The sequence below is a fragment of the Monodon monoceros genome, unplaced genomic scaffold (assembly GCF_005190385.1).
Source record: "Monodon monoceros isolate NGI ecotype Baffin Bay Population unplaced genomic scaffold, NGI_Narwhal_1 Super_Scaffold_3, whole genome shotgun sequence".
Lineage (NCBI taxonomy): Eukaryota > Metazoa > Chordata > Mammalia > Artiodactyla > Monodontidae > Monodon > Monodon monoceros.
The window spans coordinates 567,935-590,391 of NW_021703780.1; the positions used below are offsets into that span (position 1 = coordinate 567,935).

Sequence of the window (22,457 nt, forward strand, 5' to 3'; positions counted from 1 at the left end):
TCATGGTTCTTTTAAGATTTTCTGGGAAACACTGTGACAGTGGAGATGATTATTATCTATGATTGGTCAGCTAGACTGTGTAAGTATGGGAAAGGGGGTAGGAATTAACATTTATTGAGCAATATGGCAAATTACTTTAAAGCATTGTCTCTGTGGCCAGACTGTGAAGGTTCTAATCCAAACTCTGACACTTATTTAGCTATGTGATCTTGGGTAAGCCACTTAATCTCTCATTGTCTGTATTTGTTTATTTCTAAAATGGGGATAGGGTTCCTGTGGGTATTAAAAGCACTTAGAACTGTGTCTGGCACATAGCAAGCACTATGTAAGAGTTAGCTATTATTATTGGTCATTATTATGTGCCACAAACATCTTAGTTAATAATCAGAAATTTGTCACAAAACCCTGTAGGGTAGGTATTTTCCTTACTGTACCCATATAAGAAAACTTAAGCGATGAGAGGCCAAACAAAATTATAGAATGGCACAGCCTTTAGATGCTACTTAGTCCAAGGCCTTCATTTTAAACTGAAGAAGAGAAAACTGAAGAGCAAAATGCAGCTAGCAGCAAGAAGGAAGGACCAACAGTCATGATTTGTGTGGGACTTTCCCAGTCTTAAAACTATAAGTTCTGCAGCCCAGGAAACCCCTCTCAGTTTGCGCACACTTGAATGCTTGGTCTCTCTAGATGAAGGTGAACAAAATTCAGCACCAGTTAACTGCCAAACACAAAAAGACATACAGAGAATGTGATATTTTCTGGTGAGTTTGTTTGAAAAGAATTCATTAATTTATTTTCATTACAACAAATCCATATTATGAAATGATTATGTTAGGTGCTATAACACCATATTAGGTGCTGTGCTCTTGACTCTCTACTGATCCCATCCCACTATAGCAAAAGGTAAAAGTGACTCTACAGTGAGCTTGGTTGACACACACCCATGCTTACATTTTCAGGGACACCAGAAAGAGATGTGAAAAAGAAATCTCTCACATAGAAAGTTGTCAGTGATCATCATCAACACTCAAATAATTCCTTTTCCTCTTTCTTCCTCTGAGGAGAGTACACTGTAGAAAAGTAATGATTGAAAATTTAGGAACATGAGGGTGAAATAATTAATGAATCAAGGTCCCAGGGAAGAGAGAAGGTAAAGGGAGTCCTTCAGTAAGGGATAAGATTGATCTGTGTCCTTATCTCTCCAGGGCCATGAATATGTTCTTTCCTTGTCATAAAGCAATGCTGACCTCAGTTATAGTGTAATTTTCAAGGCTAATTTAGGTAAAACTTCTAAAAAGGTAAATATCCTGATGAAGACTAATGAATGGTAACATATTTTAAGCGTACATAATACGTACAGAGAAAAGACGGTATGTTAAAATGTTGTTACTTTTTGTTGTTTCTTTTCTATTCCAATTGCTAAAGGGTACACTCTTTAAGACGTGAACTTAATTATCAATCCTTTGACCTAAGAGGAAAACACACTTCATTGAAGACCCCTAAACATTCCTATATAGTACAATTAAAATGCAGAAATATTTGAGAACATATTTTGGAGCACTGGATGGGTCAATAAAATAATGTATAAACTATTAAATGTGAACTAGGAACTTCCTGAAAACATCAGATTACGCTCTATTCTCTGTCAGAATACTGACTTTTCTTTGATTTGTGACTCCTAGCCTCACTAATAATGCTTTTTTCCTCTTGTGCACATCCTAGCCTGGACTGTCTTTCATCATTTTATAGCAGTCAACGTGGTTATTGTACAGCTTCGCTTTCAACGAAAGCCAAGGGAAAATAAACCTCACACCTATCTCTCTGTCTCTCTCTATCTCTGTCTCCCTTTCCCTTTCTCTCTCTCCACATATAAAGGAAAGCCATTAAAAAAATAAAAGAAACAAGGTATTATACTTAACCCAGTCAAATCTTGGCAATTAACATGTATAATATTTTAAGATGGGGGAAAAAAAGGAAAAAAACGATTAACAGAAATGGAGGAAAACAGATTGTATCCTAAATTCCATCAAAAGCCAAAATGCAAGTTTGGATAGTAATCTCCAGTTCTTTGGAGGCACATTATCGATTGTGATGAATTCCCTGAACAATCTTAGAGACTAACCCTCTGTACCCTCTGTTGTGTTTTGTGTGTATGCACACACGCATGCGCATGTGTGTGTGAATTACTATATGGAACCTCAGAAATGTCTAAAATCTTTCTGCAATTATCCCTCACGGAATTACAAAACTGATGGGTTTGTTTCACAGGAGCTATTGTGACTTCTTAGTTTTACTCCTCAAGAGATGACTTAGATAGAGATAACTCTTCTCACAAGATAAAACACTCTGTATTCAGTTCCCACCTTATCACTGAGCTTGTAATATGAAGCAATTCCTACAATATCTGTAGTTCTAGGAGACCACAGAGAAAAATTTAGGGTACCAGTTAAACTCTTTAATCCATAGGCCTATGTAAAGGACTGTCCTAAGGTATCCTCTAGCACACTGGTTCTCAAAGTGTGGTCTAAAGACACCTTTAGAGCAGTCCATGAGATCCATTTAGTGGGTTTGTGTATTAAAAACAATTTTTAATAACTACATTAAGATGATATTGCCTTTTTCACTCGAATTATCTGATGAATGTACAGACTTTTCCAGAAGCTACATGACATGTGATGATGTCATCTCTCTGACAGCTGATGGATGTGTGCTTTTTTGTCCTTAAATTTTAAACATTTCTAAGTTTTAATATCTAATACAATTAGCAATAGACACGACCCACATCCAAGCACTCTTTGGGGTCCTCAATAACTTTTAAGAGTGATTAGGTGTCTTAAGACCAAAAATGTTGCAAATCTCTGCCCTATTAAGACTTTGTTATTCCTAGAATGCATTTCTTTTTAACAGATCCTGTTGAAACAAATTTTTACCTAGTGACTATTATTGTTTCTCTATCAATGTGGTGATTATATTTCTGAGGCAGATTGACCACAATTACATCAAAGGGTCCAAAAACCAAATGAGTCCATGTTATAACTTGGGGAAGAAAGCTACCATACTAGATGGCTGACATTGGCTATCTCAGAAGCCTCTCTCCAAGGTTTTCCCTATTAGAGAAAGGGGAGGCTTTTGTTTTGTGTGATGAGGTAAGGAGACAATTTGAAGTCGGTATTGACACAATATTATTCTGCTGATATGAATTCTGGTAGCCAGGTTGTCAGGTGTGTTCATAATACCAATGCTGTCAATTTTAAGCCTGAAGACCCAAGAGACGAGCAGTGTTTAATACATCATCCCTTGTTAAATAGCAGCCACAGAGTTGGCGGTAGCCAGTGAAGGATTCCCTGCCATGTAGGATGCGCCAGTTGTCTATAAATAGGACCTGTGAGTGGGAAAAAAAGAGAGAAAAAACACTCAGAACAAGGCCAGACCAAAGGAACCCTAAATCAGAAGAGATCATTTAAAATAAAAGCTTTAGGTTGTTCTCTGGTTACATTCAATGAGGTGTTTTTCTTTTGAGATTAAACAAACATTTGGAAACTAGGATGTACATAGCTCTGTAGTAGGCTAAATGGAAGTAACAAAGGTAACAGCAGGTTACAGGCCCTGAACTTTGAGGAGCTTTTATTTCTTGATTAATTATTCTCTTATCAAAGCAAACCAGATCATTGGTTTCTTTTTTTTCTTTCTCTTTAATTGTTATTATATATGTTCTCAAAGAGTTAAACTATTTCATTATGTCTTATGCTAAGCTAGAGATATTCTTTATCCAGAGGAAATATCAAGAGCAAAAAAAAAAAAAAAAGGAATCATAAAGCCAGAAGGACCCTTAGCCCATAGGGACATGAGGATGAAATAATTAATGAATCAAGGTCCCAGAGAAGAGAGAAGGTAAAGGGAGTCCTTCAACCCCCTCATCATACAAATAGAGTCACTGAGTCAGTGGGGAGAGCCTGCTTCTAGGTCATTTAGTGAGTGAGTGGTAGGACCAGGGCCAACACCGAGGACTCTTTTCTCTTTTTCCTTTGCAACATTTTGACTCACGTATTCAATAAGTACTCATTCTTCACTGTTTCAGTATAACGAGCTTACTTGACATCTTTCGAGTTTGGCACCCACCCTGCCAGGCTTTAGTTTGACCCAAAACTCATTCTCAGGTTTCCTCAACTCTATTGTTAGAGTCCGGTGTGCTGTATACCAACGATGGACAACATCATAAGGTACGGTATTGATGACAGCCCGGTCATAGTTGTTGTACCTAAGGTGAAATTGTGAGAAAGAAAGATCTCCTCAAACACATGTTAAAGAAATCTGTTGCTTATTAAGCAATTTTACATAAGCTTTCCCTATATTTATTACTTGTCCCATGATGAGGTAACAATAATAATGTTCTCTCATGACTATAGGATTTTAGAGAAGAGCTCCACTGCCTGTTGACCATATTTTGTTTTCTTTTGGAAAATCTGAGGATAGGGGATAGAAGAAAGTTTTAGCTGGTTTCTACCATCTTAGAATATTATGTTTTATCTAAAGAACATTCCCTTGGCCAAATTTCATAGAAACACTGGGGAAAGATCTGAGCTTTCTCTTCACCAAGCTGAGGTTGGCAAGAGTTTGTACTAACAAAGCTTTCTTTTTAATAGGATGACTTACAACTTTTCAGGTGTTTTCCTTCGTGGGAGAAATCCTAGCTACAGCCTAGTAGAGAGTTTACCCAGGAATCTTCATTGATTCATTCATTCAACCCTAACATTTACATGAGCACTTGCTATGTGCTAGGTGGTGTGTCAGGCATTAAAGATATAATGGTGAACACAGCAGACATGATCCCAGACTTTGGGGATTTTACATTCTATTGAGAAAGATAGATGATGAACAAGTAACAAATACATAACTAGTTACAGATGTTATGTAGAAAAAAATAGTGTTAAATGATAAAAAAAATATTGGGAAGTCTATTTCAGAAGGATTGTTGAGAGAAGGACTTTTTTTTTTTTAAAGAAGTGACATTTGAGCTGGTACTTGTATGATAAGAAACCAGCAATGTGACAAGCTGAGAGAAGAGTGTTCCAGGCAGAGAACAGCAAGTACAAAGTCTTAGGGTGGAAAGTAGTTTTATGTTTGCAGACAAGTGAGAAGGCCATGTGGCTGTAGCTGAGTAACCAAGGGGAATAATGGTAAGAAGTGAAGTGGAGGAGGGTAGCCATGGGCCAGATCATGTATAGCTCTGTAGGCTATGGTAAGGACTTTGGATTTTATTCTAAGTACTGTGGGAAGCCACTGAAAAAGCTTTGCTAAGATATTGGATTTCTTTTTTACCTAAGGCAAATTAATTTTTTTTTTTACTGAAGTACACTATATATACAGAAAAGTACACAGATCATAAGCTTGATGAATTTTCATGATGTGAACACATCCATTTCACTAGCACCCAGGTCAATACATAGATAATTACCTGAACCCCAGAACATTCCCTGTCCCCCTTTCCCATATTGTCTCTCCCCTCACCCAAGGATAACTACCATCATGACTTCTGTCAGCAAAGATTAGTTTTGCTTATTTATAAAACTTTATATAAATGGAATACTGCAGTATGTACTCTTTTGTGCCTGGTTTCTTTCATTTAACATTATATTTAGGAGATTTATCATCATTGTGCTATATGGCAATAGTTCATTCATCCTTCATGTTGAATAGAATTCTATTGTGGGACTATACCACCACAATTTATTCATCCATTCTGTTGATGGACATTTGAGTCAGTTCTGGTTTGTAACTATTACAAATAGTGCTGGAGGTTCTGGTCCATGATGGAAATATAGGAGGCTCCTGAACTCACCTCCTCCCATGGACACAGCAAATCTACAGTTACACAGGGAACAATTCTCTATGAAGAAATCTAGAAACTAACTGAGCGACTCCTACACATTGGGTGAATGAGAATGTATAAGAAGGGCTGAGACAATCTTGCCATGGCCCTACCCCTGATTCAGTGACATATAAACATATAATCATGTAGAAGCTCACAACTCCCAGCTTCTCCCTGAGGATTGAAGGGTTTGAACCCAACATCTAGTGTCCCAACTTTTAAGACTTCCACCTGAGGGATGGGTCCCCAAAACACATAGCTTTGAAAGAAAATGGGGCTTGCAATCATGAGACCCAACAGACTATACCAAACAAAGAAACACTTCTTAATAGGTCTGTGAGGACTTATTGTGGCTATCCCCCCCAGGCCTACCACAGAGACAGCAGACATAAACACTCATATCCCAAACTTTCCCTAAAAGAGGTCTATTTGCATACCTTAAAAGCTGCTGCCTGAGGGTCAGGCTTCTAATTTAGCACACAGCTATGGACAGACTGTGATCCTCCCTGGAGATGGGAAAGGCCAGTGGGCACCATCTTCACATTCTTCCTCTGGCCCACTCCAGGTCACCAGTGTCTCCCTGGAATGAGCTTGTATACATGTTTGGTAACCTGGTTTTTGTGACTGCTGCACAGGGGACACCCTCCTCGATCACATGGCTCTGGTAGCCAGTGGGGTTTGAGTTACAGAATCCACAGGACTGTAGCAAACAAAGAAACACTTCTTAACTGGCTATCTCTTCATGGCTTAGTGCAAAGAGGCCAAGCAGAAGCCCTCAGCTCCCAGTCCTTCCCTGAAAGGGGTCTACTTGTATACTTTAAAAACTGCTGTCTGAGGCTTCCAATCAGCCTGCATCTGTGCTGACTGAGATCCTTCCCTTTGGGACACTGACAGGTCTTGACATACCCTCGACTACTAGGAGCCACTAAAAACAAAGGTGGCACCTTAGACAATCACAAAGGTTTGAGAGACAATCAAGAGGTAGAGCTGGGCTGAACAATAAGGTTCATCTCCTACATGAGACCACTCTGTCAAAACTGAGAGAAGTGTGAAAAACCACAGAGAATCAAGGAAAATGAAGAAACAGAGGAATATGTTATAAACAAAAGAACAGCTAAAACTCCAGAAACAGACCTTAATGAAACTGAGATTAAATGATTTATCTGATAAAGAGTTCAAAATAATGGTCAAAAGATTCACACCAGGTTAAGAGAACAATGCATGACAAAGTGAGAATTTAAACAAAAAGACAGAAAATATTAAAAAAAATGTATCAAACAGAAAGCACAGAGTTTAACCATGGGCCATTTGGGTTCACAGTTAATAGCTGAGTGTTAAGGGACCTTTAACAGATTCTGATTTTAATAACAAAATTTGATATACTTACATATTTCATTTAGTGTAGGATGTCAATGTTTACAAAACAGACATACTGTATGTAGTATTACAAATATGCTGCCTATTAAACTGTGACTTTCTCAACAACAACAAAAAAGAAAGCACAGAGTTGAAAAATATAGTAACTGAACTGAAAAGGTCAACAGATGGATTCAATGGCAGAATAGATAAAGTGGAAGAAAGGAACAGTGAACTCCAAGACAGGAAATTGGAATTATCCAATCAGAGGAGGAAAAAAAAAAAGAATTAAAAAGAGTGAAGGTAGCTTTAGGGAATTATGGGACTCAATCAAGCAGACCAATATTTGCATTATAGGGGTCCCAGAATGAGAAAAGAGAAAGGGTCAGAAAGCTTATTAAAAAAATAATAATAATGGCTGAAATCTTCCCTAATCTAGAGAAAGAAACAGACATCCAAATCTAGGAATCCCAGGGATTCCCAAGAAGGTAAATCCAGTGACCTGCACTGAGACACAATATAATTAAAATGCCAAAAGTTAAAGACAGAGAGAATCTTAAAAGAAGTAAGAGAAAAACAACTTGTTACATACAAGAGAACCCTCATAAAACTATCAGTAGATTTTTCAGCAGAAACTTTTCAGGCCAGAAGGGAGTGACATGACATATTCAAAGTGCTGAAAAAAAATCCTCCAATCAAGAATACTCTACCCAGCAAAACTGTCATCCAGAACTGAAGAAGAGATACAGAGTTTTCCAGACATACAAAAGCTAAAGCAGTTCATCACTACTAGACTGGCCTTACAAAAAATGTTAAAGGGACTTCTACAATATAAGCTGAAAAGAAAAGGTGCTAATTAGGAACAACAAAATGTATGAAAGTATAAATCTCACTGGTAAAGGTAAATACATAATTAAATTCAGAATACTCTAATGTTATAACGGTGGTGGGTAATCACTTATAAATTCAGTATGAAGGTTAAAAGACAAAAGTAGTAAAAATGACTATAACTACAATAATTTGTTAATGGTTACACAAGGTAAAAAGATGTAAACTGTGAGGTCAAAAACATAAAACACAGGGGAAAAAGTAAAAATACAGAGCTTTAGTGTGTTTGAACTTAAGTGTTAGCTTAAAATAGACTGTTATAAATATAAGATGTTTTAGATAAACCTCACGGTAACCACAAAGGAAAACCTATAATGGATACATGAGACAAGGGAAAAGAAATCTAAGCATAACACCTACAGAAAATCATCAAACCACAAAGGAAGAGACAAAGAGAAGAAGAAAGGAACAAAGGAATTACAAAATAGCCAGAAAACAAATAACAAAATGGCAATAATAAGACCGTATCTATGACTAATTATTTTATTTTTTAATATTTATATTTATTTATTTATTTATTTAATTTTTGGCTGTGTTGGATCTTAGTCGCAGCATGTGGGATCTTTGTTGTGGCACACAGGATCTTTTGCTGCAGTGTACAGGCTTCTCTCTAGTTGTGGCGTGCAGGTTTTCTCTCTCTAGTTGTGGTGCATGGGCTCCAGAGCACGTGGACTCTGTAGTTGTGGCATATGGGCATTTACTTGCCCCGTGGCATGTGGGATCTTAGTTCCCTGACCAGGGATTGAACCGGTGTCCCCTGCATTGGAAGGTGGATTCTTTACCAGTGGACCACCAGGGAAGTCCCTATCACTAATTATTTTACATGAAATGGACTAAACTTTTCAATCAAAAGACATAGAGTGGCTGGAATGGATTGAAAAATAAGACCCATCTATATGCTGCCTACAAGAGACTCACTTCAGCTTCAAGGACATACACAGACTGAAAGTAAAGGGATGGAAAAAGATGTTGCATGCAAATGGAAACCAAAAGAAAGCAAAGGTAGCTAAACTTATATCAGACAAAATAGACTTTAAGCCAAAGACTAATTAGAGACAAAGAAGATTATAATTTAATGATAATGAGGTCAATCCAAAAAGAGGATATAAGATTTGTAAATATTTATGCACTGAATTTAATAGCACCTAACACATAAAGCAAACATTAACAGACATAAAGGGAGAAATTGACAGTAACACAATAACAGTAGGGAAGTTTATCATCACCATACTTACTTCAATGGACAGATCATCCAGACAGAAAATCAATAAGGAAACAGTGGCCTTAAATGATACATTAGACCAAATGGACTTATATATATATATATATATATATATATACATACATATATATATATAAAACATTCCATCCAAAAGCAGCATAATACACATTTTTTCCAAGTGCATATGGAACATTCTCCAAGACAAATCACATGCTAGGCCACAAAACAGGTCTCAACAAATTTAAGAGGATAGAAATTATATCAAACTACTTTTCCCAATTACAATGGTATGAATCTAGAAATCAATTACAAGGAGAAAACTAGAAAGTCCACAAATATGTGAAGATTAAACAACATGTTACTGAACAACCAATGGGTCAAAGAAGAAATCAAAAAAGAAATAAAAAATATCTTAAGACAAATGAAAATGGAAATATAACACACCAAAACTTATGGGATGCAGCAAAAGCAGCTCTAAGAGGGAAGTTCATGGCAATAAACACCTACACTAAGAAATAAGAAAGATCTCAAATAAACAATGTAATGTTACATCTCATGGAATAAAGCCCAAAGTTAGGAGAAGGAAGAAAATAACAAAGATCAGAGCAGAAATAAATGAAACAGAGATGAATAAGACAACAGAAAAGGATCAATGAAACTAAAAGCTGTTTTTTTAAAGAAGACAAACAAAATAGACAAGACCTATAACTAGATTTACCAAGAAAAGAGAGGACTCAAATAAAATTATAAATGAAAGGGGAGATATTATAACTGATAGCACAGAAATACAAATGACAATAAGAGACTACTATGAATAATTATACATCAACAACTTGGGCAACCTAGAAGGAATGGATAAAAATTCCTAGTAGCATACAACCAACCAAGACTGAATCATGAAGAAATAGAAAATGTGAACAGACCAATTACTAGTAAGGAGATTAAATCAGTAATCAAAAACCTCCCAACAAAGAAAAGTCTATGACCTGATGGCTTCACTGGTGAATTCCACCAAATATTTAAAGACACCATCCTTCTCAAAATCTTCCAAAAATTTGAAGAGGAGGAACACTTCCAAACTCATTTAATGAAGCCATCATTACGCTGATACCAAAACCGATAAGGACACTACAAGAAAAGAAAACTATAGGCCAAGATCATGGATGAATATAGAAGCAAATATCTTCAAAATATATTAGCAAAGCAAATTCAACAGTCCATTAAAAGGATCATACACCATGATCAAGTGGGATTCATTCCAGGCATGCAAGAATGGTTCAACATCTATAAATTAATATGATATACCATATTAACAAAATGAAGGCTAAAAATCATGATCATCTCAATAAATGCAGAAAAAGCATTTGACAAAATCCAACATCCATTCATGATAATAACTCTTAACAAAGTGAGTATAGAGGGAATATACCTAGACATAATAAAGGCCATATATGACAAACCTACAGCCAACATCATACTCAACTCTGAAAAGCTGAAAGCATTTCCTCTAAGATCGGGACCAAGACAAGGATGCCCACTCTCACCACTTTCATTTAACATAGTACTAGAAGTCCTAGGCACAGAAATCAGACAAGGAAAAGAAATAAAAGGAATGCAAATTGAAAAGGAAGAAGTAAAGCTGTCTATATTTGCAGACTATGTGATATTATATATAGAAACCCTAAAGACTACACCAAAAAACTGTTAGAATTAATAAACAAATTAAACTGCAAAATATAAAATCAACATGCAGAAATCAGTTTCATTTCTATGCCCTAACAACAAACTATCAGAAAGGGAAATTAAGATAACAATCCCATTTACAATTGTATCAAAAAGAATAAAATATCTAGGAATAAATCTAACCAAGGAGGTGAAAGATCTGTACACTGAAACCTATAAGACACTGATGAAAGAAATTGAAGATGACACAAATAAATGGAAAGATATTCCATGCTTATGGAATAATATTGTTAACATGTTCATAATACCCAAAGCAATCTACAGATCTAGTGTAATCCCTATCAGGATTCCAATGGCATTTTCCAGAAAAATAGAAAAAGCAATTTTAAAATTTGTGTGGAACTACAAAAGATCCAGAATAGCGAAAACATCTTGAGAAAGAGGAACAAAGCTGGAGGCAGCAAACTTTCTGATTTCAAACTATATTACAAAGCAATCATATCAAAACAGTATGGTTTTGATACTCACATAAAACCACACACATAGACCAATGGAACAGAATTCAGAGTCCAGAAATAAGCCCATGCATATATATGGTCAACTAATATTTGACAAGGGAAGCAAGAATCCTCAATGGCGAAAGAAGTTTCTTCAATAAATGGTGTTGAGAAAACTGGACAGCCACATGCAAAACAACTGAACTGGTCTCCTATCTTACACCATACATAAATATCAATTCAGAATGGATTAAAGACTTGAATGTAAGACCTGACACCATAAAACTCCTATAAGAAAATATAGGGTGTATGCTCCTTCACATTGGTTTTGGTGATGATTTTTTGTTTTGACAAATAAAGCAAAGGTGACAAAATAAAAAATAAAGAAATGAGACTACTTCAAACTAAAAAGCTTCCCCACAGCAAAGGAAATCATCAACAAAATGAAAATGCCACTTACAGAATAGGAGAAAATATTTGCAAATCATATATCTGATAAGGGGTTAATATGCAAAATATATATAGAACTCATACAACTCAATGGCAAAAAACCCCCAAAAAACAAACCCTTAAAAAGTGGGAAGAGGACTTGAATTAAAAAGTGGGAAGAGGACTTGAATAGACATTTTTTCCAAAGACATATAAACGGACAACAGGTACATGAAAATGTGCTCAACGTCAGTAATCATCAGAGAAATGCAAATCATAACCACAATGAGATATATCCTCACACCTATCAGAATGGCTATTATCAAAAAGACAAGAGATAACAATTGTTGGTGAGGATGTGGAAAAAAGGAAACCCTTGTACACTGTTGGTGGGAATGTAAACTGGTGTAGCTACTATCGAAAACAGTATGGAGGTCCCTCAAAAACTGAAGAATAGAACTACCATGTGATCCAGAAATTCCACTTTTGGTCATATATCTGAAGGAAGTGACATCACTATCTCAAAGAGATACCTGCACCCCCATGTTAAATGTAGCATTATTTCTGATAGCCAATACATGGAAATAACCTATGTAACCATGACAGATGAATGGATAAAGAAGATGTGGTAATACACACACACACACACACACACACACACACACACACACACACACACACTGGAATATTACTCAGCCATAAAAAGAATGAAATATTGCCATTTGTGACAACATGGATGGACCTTGAGGGTATTACGCTAAGTGAAATAAGTCAGACAGAGAAAGACAAATACTGTATGATTCCACTTATATGTGGAATAAAAAAACTGAACTCATAGAAGCTGAGAACAGATTGGTGGTTGCCAGAGATGGGGTTGTGGGGTGGGTGAAATGAGTGAAGGTGCTCAAAAGGTACAAACTCCCAGTTAAAAGATAAGGCCTAATGTACACTATGGTGACTAATTAGTTAATAAGACTGCATTGTATATTTGAAAGTTGCTAATAGAGTAGATCTTAAAAGTTCTTATCACAAGAAATAAAAAATCTGTAACTAAGTGGTAATAGATGTTAACTATTGTGGTAATCATTTCACAACATGTATATATATCAATCAACACATTATGTTGTATACCTTAATCTAATACCAATGCTATATGTCAATTATAGTTCAATAAAACCGGAAAAAGAAAACAAATAGTGCTGATATGAACATTCTATGACTTGTCTTTTGGTGAATATATATATATATATTCATCTATGTTTGATATAAATTTAAGAATGGAATTGCTGGGTTATAGGGTATGTATATGCTCAGCTTTAATAGATACTGCCAAAGCTATTCTTTTTTTTTTTTTCCTTTTTTTTTTTTTTGCGGTACGCGGGCCTCTCACTGTTGTGGCCTCTCCCGTTGCGGAGCACAGGCTCCGGACGCACAGGCTCAGCGGCTATGGCTCATGGGCCCAGTCGCTCTGTGGCATGTGGGATCTTCCCGGACCGGGGCATGAACCCGTGTCCCCTGCATCAGCAGGTGGACTCTCAACCACTGCGCCACCAGGGAAGCCCCAAAGCTATTCTTTTAAAAGAGAAAAAACATTTAATGGTACCTTTTTTGGACATCATACAGTATTCATTAGTGTTAGGTAGTACATGGCACAATCAGAGCCAATACCCTTAGTTTTCTCACATATAAAAATGAGCATAACAACATCTGCTTAGCTGACCTCATAGAGCTATTGTGAAAATCAAATGAAAGAATGCATATAATAGTCCTTCATCCCAGGCTTCAAGGAGCCATGCGCACAGGGAAAAATGGGTGAGGAAGCATAGTTTTCACCAGGGTCTTGACACTCACTGTCACTTCCAGAAGCCCTCAGTGCTGTGTTAGGCACTTGGTCAAATATTATTTCATTTAATCCTTTCATCACCCCAGAAGGGAAGGTGGTATTAGCCTCCTTTCACATGTGCAGCAACTGAAACTTAGGTTAAACCTGCCACAGAGTTTATAAATAGCAGAGTGGTTTTGAAATCAGGTCTCCATAATACTTTAACTCATTGTTAGTACCAGAGAGCAGAACAATGATCTAATTCTTGTGTATGCTGGTTCATAAGGTCAACTTTTTACACATCATGATTGTGATCTCTTGACTTCAAATAGAGATTTGAAGTTTATAAGTGTTTTCATATACACAATCTCATTGACCCTCTACCTGATAACCCTGTGAGGTAAGTAGCACAGCTATTAATTATTATCTTACTTTATAGATAAGGAACATAAAGATAAGATTTGTCCAAGGCCACATGAGATCTAGTATTCACTATTTATATTATATTAGATGATGTTGTTTTCTAAGGCTGATAGCAAGAAGCAGCAGGAAAAGTTTATTACAGATTAGTAAAATGGATTTGCAATTTTTTAATATTTAGAATAAGATGACTTCTGGACTTTTGCTCAAAGTGATGTCATTATATTATTGCATAATTTTTCTGTTTGTTTTTTTTCTGCTTTGATATGATGCAAGAAAGCCCTGGAAGTAGGGGAAAGAAAATAAAGCAGATAGTTATCTGACAAGAATATCTAGGGAGTCCTAATGAAACTATTCCTCTTATTGGTTGACAGAAAATTAAAGATTTTCCAAGTACAGAGAGCTCAGTGATTGAACGGAAGATGCATTTGATGGGCACTGTACTCTGACAGATCACTGTTACAATCCCAGTTCAGATGTGTGACCTTAGAGAAACTATTTGATCACTTTGAGCCTCAATTTCCCAATCAGAAAACTGAGAATAATAACTTCCTTATATGGTTATCAGGATTATATGAAGTATTATATATTATGAACTAACACCGTGCTTGACACATAGGTGGTCAATAATGTTAGCTAAAATAAACACTAGTTAACTATCTCAAGCCACAAAAATGAGCCCTAGAAACCATGAAAGTCTTCACAGTAAGTTATACTCAGACTTGGAAGACAGGGTTAGACTAAGCTTTGAATAATAACAGCTGAAGGATAGGTAAGTAGTTGTACCAAAATATTTGCATTTTAATACCTCTTGCTCTAAAATGTTTTAATAAGGTTTAAAATGTGAATAGGTATTGCACCTATTATAATGTCTCATTTACAGAAAAAGCTTACTTATATACAGAGCATGCCATATATATATAGCTGTGCCATGCACCCTGCAGGATCTTAGTTCCCCAACAAGGGACTGAACCCAGGCTGTGGCAGTGAAAGCGTGGAGTCTTAACCACTGAACTACCAGGGAATGCCTAAGCATGCTATGTTTTTATTTATTAAAAAATATTGAGCACTGTGTTCTGCTTCTGATAATGGCTAAGTAAACTCCTATTACATCAACCTGTTCCTCTCATAGGTGGCAATTTAAAACTCTGGACAAAATACAAAAACCAACTATCCAAAGGTACTGTAGAGGCAGATATTGGAGGGGAGGAAAGAAAGAAACTGTACTGGGTGAGTTTCCCATTTTCATGGCATCTAGCCTGAGGGTATGCTACAGCCTTTACCATACAGGGCAGTTAAAACCCCAAAAGAAATCGCTCAGTCTTTCTGTCCTGAAGAACCAAACGACAGAGCTTGGGGAATCAACTGCCACCAGAAGGTGAAGAGGAAATCCTGGAAAGGAGAGAATCAGAGAAGAGGAGCACAAAACTTTATAAGCTCTACCCAAATATGTGGATTACCCCTGAATTTCACATGTGCAAGAGAAACTCCCAGCATTACATCTAGAGCTAAAATAACTGAAGTTTGAACTATCAAAGAACGGAGTTTGAAATCTGAGCACAATTAAATTGATTGCCTACTAAAAAAAACCCCAAATCAACATTCTTTAGAGAAATATAATCTAGAGTTCTAATAACATAATATTCACATTCTTCAGAATTCAATTCAATATTATTCAAAGTAACAAGGACCAGGAATGTGACCTATTATCAAAGGAAAAAGACAATCAAATAAGGTCAGCCCTTATATATCTCAGATGTTGGAATTATCAGACATTTTTTTTTTTTGCGGTACGCGGGCCTCTCACTGTTGTGGCCTCTCCCGTTGCGGAGCACAGTCTCCAGACGTGCAGGCTCAGTGGCCATGGCTCACGGGCCCAGCCGCTCTGCGACATGCGGGACCTTCCCGGACTGGGGCATGAACCCGTGTCCCTTGCATCGGCAGGCAGACTCCCAACCACTGCGCCACCAGGGAAGCCCCAGACAACATTTTTAAAGCACCTATTTTCACTACATGCATTGAGGTAAAGAAAAATATGCTTGTAATGAAGGGATAGAAACTCTCAGCCAAAAATAAAAGAAACTATAAAAAAGAACCACATGTAAATTTTAGAACTGAATAATACAACATCTGAATTAAAACATTTACTACATGGACTTAATAACAGAATGATGCTGACAGATAACAGTCTGTGAATTTGAAAACTGGCTAATTTCATTTGATCTATCTGAAGAAAAGATTTAAAAACTTTTTGAAAAGAAAATGAATAAAACATCAGGGACCTGTGGGACAATATCAAAAGGTCTGACATGTGTGTAACTGGAGTTCCAGAAAAGAAGAGAAAAGGGGGCAGAAAAATTTTTTGAAGAAATAATGACCAAAATTTGGTGAAATACATAAATTTACAGATTCAAGATGCTCAGAGAATTCCCATTTGGAAGAAAATAAAGAGAACCACACCTAGGAATATCACACACAAATTGCTGCAAACCAAACATAAAATCTTGAAAGCTCCCAGAAAAAAATGTTTACATGGTGCATAAATTAAGGTATAATTCAAAACATGTATTAAAATAATCCATAAGAAGGTAGGTAAGGAGGAACAGAAAAAAAATGATCAGGCAAAAAGAAAACAAAAGATTAAAAATAATATATATAATATATTTGGTTGATTATCAATAAGGGTGCAAAGACCATTCAATAGGGGAAAGGATATAATCTCTTCAACAACAGTGTTGGGATAACTGAACACCCACAAGGAAAAGAACAATGTTGGACCCTTAATTCACACCATAAACAAAAATTAACTAAAAAATGGATCAGAGAGCTAAATGTAAGAGCTAAAACTATAAAACTCTTTGAATAGATCACAGGAGTAAATCTTCATGACGTTAGTTTAGGCAAAGCCTTCTTAGATACAAGACAGAAAAACACAAGCAATGAAAAAATAGGTAATTTGGATATCATCAAAATTTAAAACTCTAGCACAACCAAAGAACACAGGAGAGTAAAAAGACAAGCCACATTCTGGGAGAAAAATAATTGTAAATGACATATCCAATAAGGAACTTGTAGCCAGAATATTTAAAGAACTCATAAAACTTACCAACAAGAATTCAAATGATTTACATTTCCCTGATGATTAGTGATGTTGAACAACATTTCCTGTGCCTGCTGGCCATCTGTATGTCTTCTTTGGAAAAATGTCTACTCAGGTACTCTGCTCATTTTTAAATTGAGTTGTTTTTGATGTTAAGTCATATGAGCTATTTATATATTTTGGATATTAACTCTTAACAGATGTATCATTTGCAAATACCTTCTCCCATTCAGTAGGCTGCCTTTTCATTTTATTGACAGCTTCCTTTGCTATGCAAAGGCTTTTTAGTTTGATGTAGTCCAATTTGTTTATTTTTGCTTTTGTTTCCCTTCCCTGAGGAGATATATCCAAAAAAATTGCTAAGACCAATGTCAAAGAGCATATTCCCTATGTTTTCTCCTAGAAGTTTTGTGGTTTCAGGTCTTATATTTAAGTCTTTACTACATTTTGAATTTATTTTTATATATGGTGTGAAACAGTAGTCCAGTTTGATTCTTTTGCATGTAGCTGTCCAGTTTTCCCAACACCATTTATTGAAAAGGCTGTCTTTTCCCCATTGTATATTCTGCATCCTTTGTCATAGATTAATTGACCATAAGTGCATGGGTTTATTTCTGGGCTCTCTATTATGTTCCATGGGTCTATTTGTCTGTTCTCATGACAGTACCATACTGTTTTGATTATTGTAGCTTTGTAGTACAGTTTGAAATCAAGGAGCGTGACACCTCCAGCTTTGTTGTTCTTTCTCAAAATTGTTTTGGTTGTTCAGGGTCTTTTGTGTTTCCATACAAATTGTATAATTATAGTTCTAGTTCTGTGAAAAATGTCATTGGTATTTTGATAGGGATTGCATTGAATCTTTAGATTGCCTTGGGTAGTATGGACATTTTAACAATATTAATTCTTCTAAGCCAGGAGCATGGTATATCTTTCCATCAATTTGTATTACCTTCAATTTCTTTCATCAGTGTCTTGTAGTTTTCTGGGTACATGTCTTTTACCTCCTTGATTAGATTTATTGTTAGGTATTTTATTCTTTTTGATGCAATTATAAATGGGATTGCTTTCTTAATTTCTCTTTTTGATTGTTCATTGTTAGTGTATAGAAACACAGAGATCACTTCACACTTATCAGAATGGCTATTATCAAAAAGATAACAAATAACGAGTGTTGGAGAGAATGTGGAAAAAAGGGAACCCTCGTGCACTGTTGGTGGGAATGTAAATTGGTGCAGTCACTATGGAAAACAGTAGAAAATTTCCTCAAAAACTTAAAAATAGAACTACCATATGATCCAGCAATTCTACTCCTGGGTATGTATATGAAGAAAACAAAAACACTAAATTGAAAAGATATGTGCACCCCTATGTTCACTGCAGCATTGTTTATAGTAGCCATGATATGAAAGCAACTTAGGCCCCATCAATAGGTGAGTGGATAAAGAAGATGTCACACACACACACACACACACACACACACACACACACACACACAGGAATATTCCTCAGCCATAAAAAGGAATGAAGATCTTGCCATTTGTGACAACATGGATGGACCTAGAGGGCATTCTCCTAAGTGAAATAAATCAGACAGAGAAAGACAAGTACCATATGATAGCACTCATATATGGAATTTTAAAATAAAACAAATGAACAAGCAAAACAAAAGAGAAACAGAGTCAAAGATACAGAGAACAAACAGGTGGTTGCCAGATGGGAGAGGGGAAGGGGGATGAGAGAAATAGCTGAGGGGCATTAAGAAGTACAAACTTCCAGTTACAAAACAAATGAATCATGGGTACGAAATGTAAAGTGTGGGGAGTATAATGAATAATTATGTAATAACTTTGTATGGTGAGAGATGGTAAGTAGACTTATCATGGTGATGGGTATGAAATGTATAGAAATATTGAATCACTATGTTGTGCACCAGGAACTAACATAGTGTTGTAGGTCAATTACACTTCAAAAACAAACAAACAAAGTCTCAGAAAAAGAGATCAGATTTATGGTTACCAGAGGCAGAGGGTAGAGGGGGGAGGGGGAATTGGATGAAGATGATCAAAAGGTACAAACTTCCAACTGTAAGATAAAAAATTACTAGAGATGTAATGTACAACATGATAAATATAACTAACACTGTTGTATGTTATACATTAAAATTGTTAGAGTAAATCCTGAGTTCTCATCACAAGGAAAATAATATTTTTGTATTTATTTAATGTTGTATCTATATGAGATGATGGATGTTCACTAAACTTATTGTTGATAATCATTTCATGATGTATGTAAGTCAAATCATTATGCTGTACACCTTAAACTTACATGGCACTGTATGTCAATTACATTTCAATGAAACTGGAAGAAAAAAAAAGACAAATGATACAATTTAAAAATCAACAGCAGATTTGACTAAAGAAGATGTACAAATGGCCAAGAAGCAAAATGAAAGAACAAATGAAAAGATGTTCAACATCACTAATCATCAGGGAAATGCGAATCAAAACCAGAGTGAGATACTACTTCACACCCACTAGGATGGCTATAATCAAAGACAGATAATAACAAATGCTGGTGAGGATGTAGAGAAACTGAAGGCCTCATACATTACTGGCAGGGATGTTAACTGGTGCATCCAGTGTGGAAAACAGTTTAGCAGTTCCTCAAAGGGATAAATGCAGAGTTACCATATGAACCAGCAATTACATTCTTAGAAATCTACCCAAGAGAAATGAAAAAAACATGTCTACATAAAGACTTGTATGCAAATGTTCATAGCAACATTATCTGGAATAGCTCCAAACTAGAAATAATCCAAATGTTCATTACTGTTGAATGTATAAACAAAATATGATATATATAAAGGAATACTATTCAGTAATTAAACAGATACATATTACAGCATGGATGAACTTTGAAATCATTATGCTAAGTGAGTGAAAGAGAGCTGACACAAAAGACTATGTATTAGCATATCTACTAAGATCAGGAACAAGACAAGGTTGCCCACTCCCACCACTTTTTTTTTTTTTTTTGTGGTACACGGGCCTCTCACTGTTGTGGCCTCTCTCGTTGTGCAGCACAGGGCACGAACCCGTGTCCCCTGCATCGGCAGGCGGACTCTCAACCACTGCGCCACCAGGGAAGCCCTCACCACTCTTATTCAACATAGTTTTGGAAGTTTTAGCCACAGCAATCAGAGAAGAAAAGGAAATAAAAGGAATCCAAATTGGAAAAGAAGAAGTAAAGCTGTCACTGTTTGCAGATGACATGATGCTATACATAGAGAATCCTAAAGATGCTACCAGAAAACTACTAGAGCTAATCAATGAATTTGGTAAAGTAGCAGGATACAAAATTAATGCACAGAAATCTCTGGCATTCCTATACACTAATGATGGAAAATCTGAAAGTGAAATCAGGAAAACACTCCCATTTACCATTGCAACAAAAAGAATAAAATATCTAGGAATAAATCAACTTAAGGAGACAAAAGACCTGTATGCAGAAAATTATAAGACACTGATGAAAGAAATTAAAGATGATACAAATAGGTGGAGAGATATACCATGTTCTTGGATTGGAAGAATCAACATTGTGAAAATGACTCTACTACCCAAAGCAATCTACAGATTCAATGCAATCCCTATCAAACTACCAATGGCATTTTTCACAGAACTAGAACTAGAACAAAAAATTTCACAATTTGTATGGAAACACAAAAGACCCCGAATAGCCAAAGTAATCTTGAGAATGAAAAACGAAGCTGGAGGAATCAGGCTCCCTGACTTCAGACTATACTACAAAGCTACAGTATCAAGACTGTATGGTACTGGCACAAAAACAGAAAGATAGATCAATGCAACAGGATAGAAAGCCCAGAGATAAACCCACGCACATATGGTCACCTTATCTTTGATAAAGGAGGCAGGAATGTACAGTGGAGAAAGGACAGCCTCTTCAATAAGTGTTGCTGGGAAAACTGGACAGGTACATGTTAAAGTACGAGATTAGATCACTCCCTAACACCATACACAAAAATAAGCTCAAAATGGATTAAAGACCTAAATGTAAGGCCAGAAACTATCAAACTCTCAGAGGAAAACATATGCAGAACACCCTATGACATAAATCATAGCAAGATCCTTTTTGACCCACCTCCTCGAGAAATGGAAATAAAAACAAAAATAAACAAATGAGACCTAATGAAACTACAAAGCTTTTGCACAGCAAAGGAAACCATAAACAAGACCAAAAGACAACCCTCAGAATGGGAGAAAATGTTTGCAAATGAAGCAACTGACAAAGGATTACTCTCCAAAATTTACAAGCAGCTCAATAACAAAAAACGAAACAACCCAATCCAAAAATGAGCAGAAGACCTAAATAGACATTTCTCCAAAGAAGATATACAGACTGCCAACAAACACATGAAAGAATGCTCAACATCATTAATCATTAGAGAAATGTAAATCAAAACTACAATGAGATATCATCTCACACCAGTCAGAATGGCCATCATCAAAAAATCTAGAAACAATAAATGCTGGAGAGGGTGTGGAGAAAAGGGAACACTCTTGCACTGCTGCTGGGAATGTGAATTGGTACAGCCACTATGGAGAACAGTATAGAGGTTCCTTAAAAACTACACATAGAACTACCATATGACAGAGCAATCCCACTACTGGGCATATACCCTGAGAAAACCATAATTCATAAAGAGTCATGTACCAAAACGTTCATTGCAGCTCTATTTACAATAGCCAGGAGATGGAAACAACCTAAGTGTCCATCATCGGATGAATGGATAAAGAAGATGTGGCACATATATACAATGGAATATTACTCAGCCATAAAAAGAAACGAAATTGAGCTATTTGTAATGAGGTGGATGGACCTAGAGTCTGTCATACAGAGTGAAGTAAGTCAGAAAGAGAAAGACAAATACCGTATGCTAACACATATATATGGAATCTAAGAAAAAAATGCCATCAAGAACCTAGGGGTAAGACGGGAATAAAGACACAGACCTACTAGAGAATGGACTTGAGGATATGGGGAGGGGGAAGGGTAAGCTGTGACAAAGTGAGAGAGTGGCATGGACATATATACACTACCAAATGGAAAATAGATAGCTAGTGGGAAGCAGCCACATAGCACAGGGAGATCAG

At 36.2% G+C, this 22,457-nt stretch overlaps 1 protein-coding gene across 3 annotated transcripts in view; it reads right to left on the reverse strand.

The window, feature by feature from the left end:
- Positions 1-666: 666 nt before the first annotated feature.
- Positions 667-22,457, reverse strand: part of TMLHE (trimethyllysine hydroxylase, epsilon) — a 68,728-nt gene continuing 46,937 nt past the window's right edge. For 2 of the 3 annotated variants that reach the window (XM_029243875.1, XM_029243876.1), the window contains exons 6-7: positions 4,120-4,258; positions 667-3,382 (exon numbers count right to left, since the gene is read on the reverse strand). In XM_029243875.1, coding sequence (XP_029099708.1) covers positions 3,251-3,382; positions 4,120-4,258 — 271 coding nt within the window. In that variant the 3' untranslated portion in view covers positions 667-3,250. The remainder of the gene's footprint in view (positions 3,383-4,119; positions 4,259-22,457) is intronic. The other variant, XM_029243874.1, reaches the window with a different exon arrangement.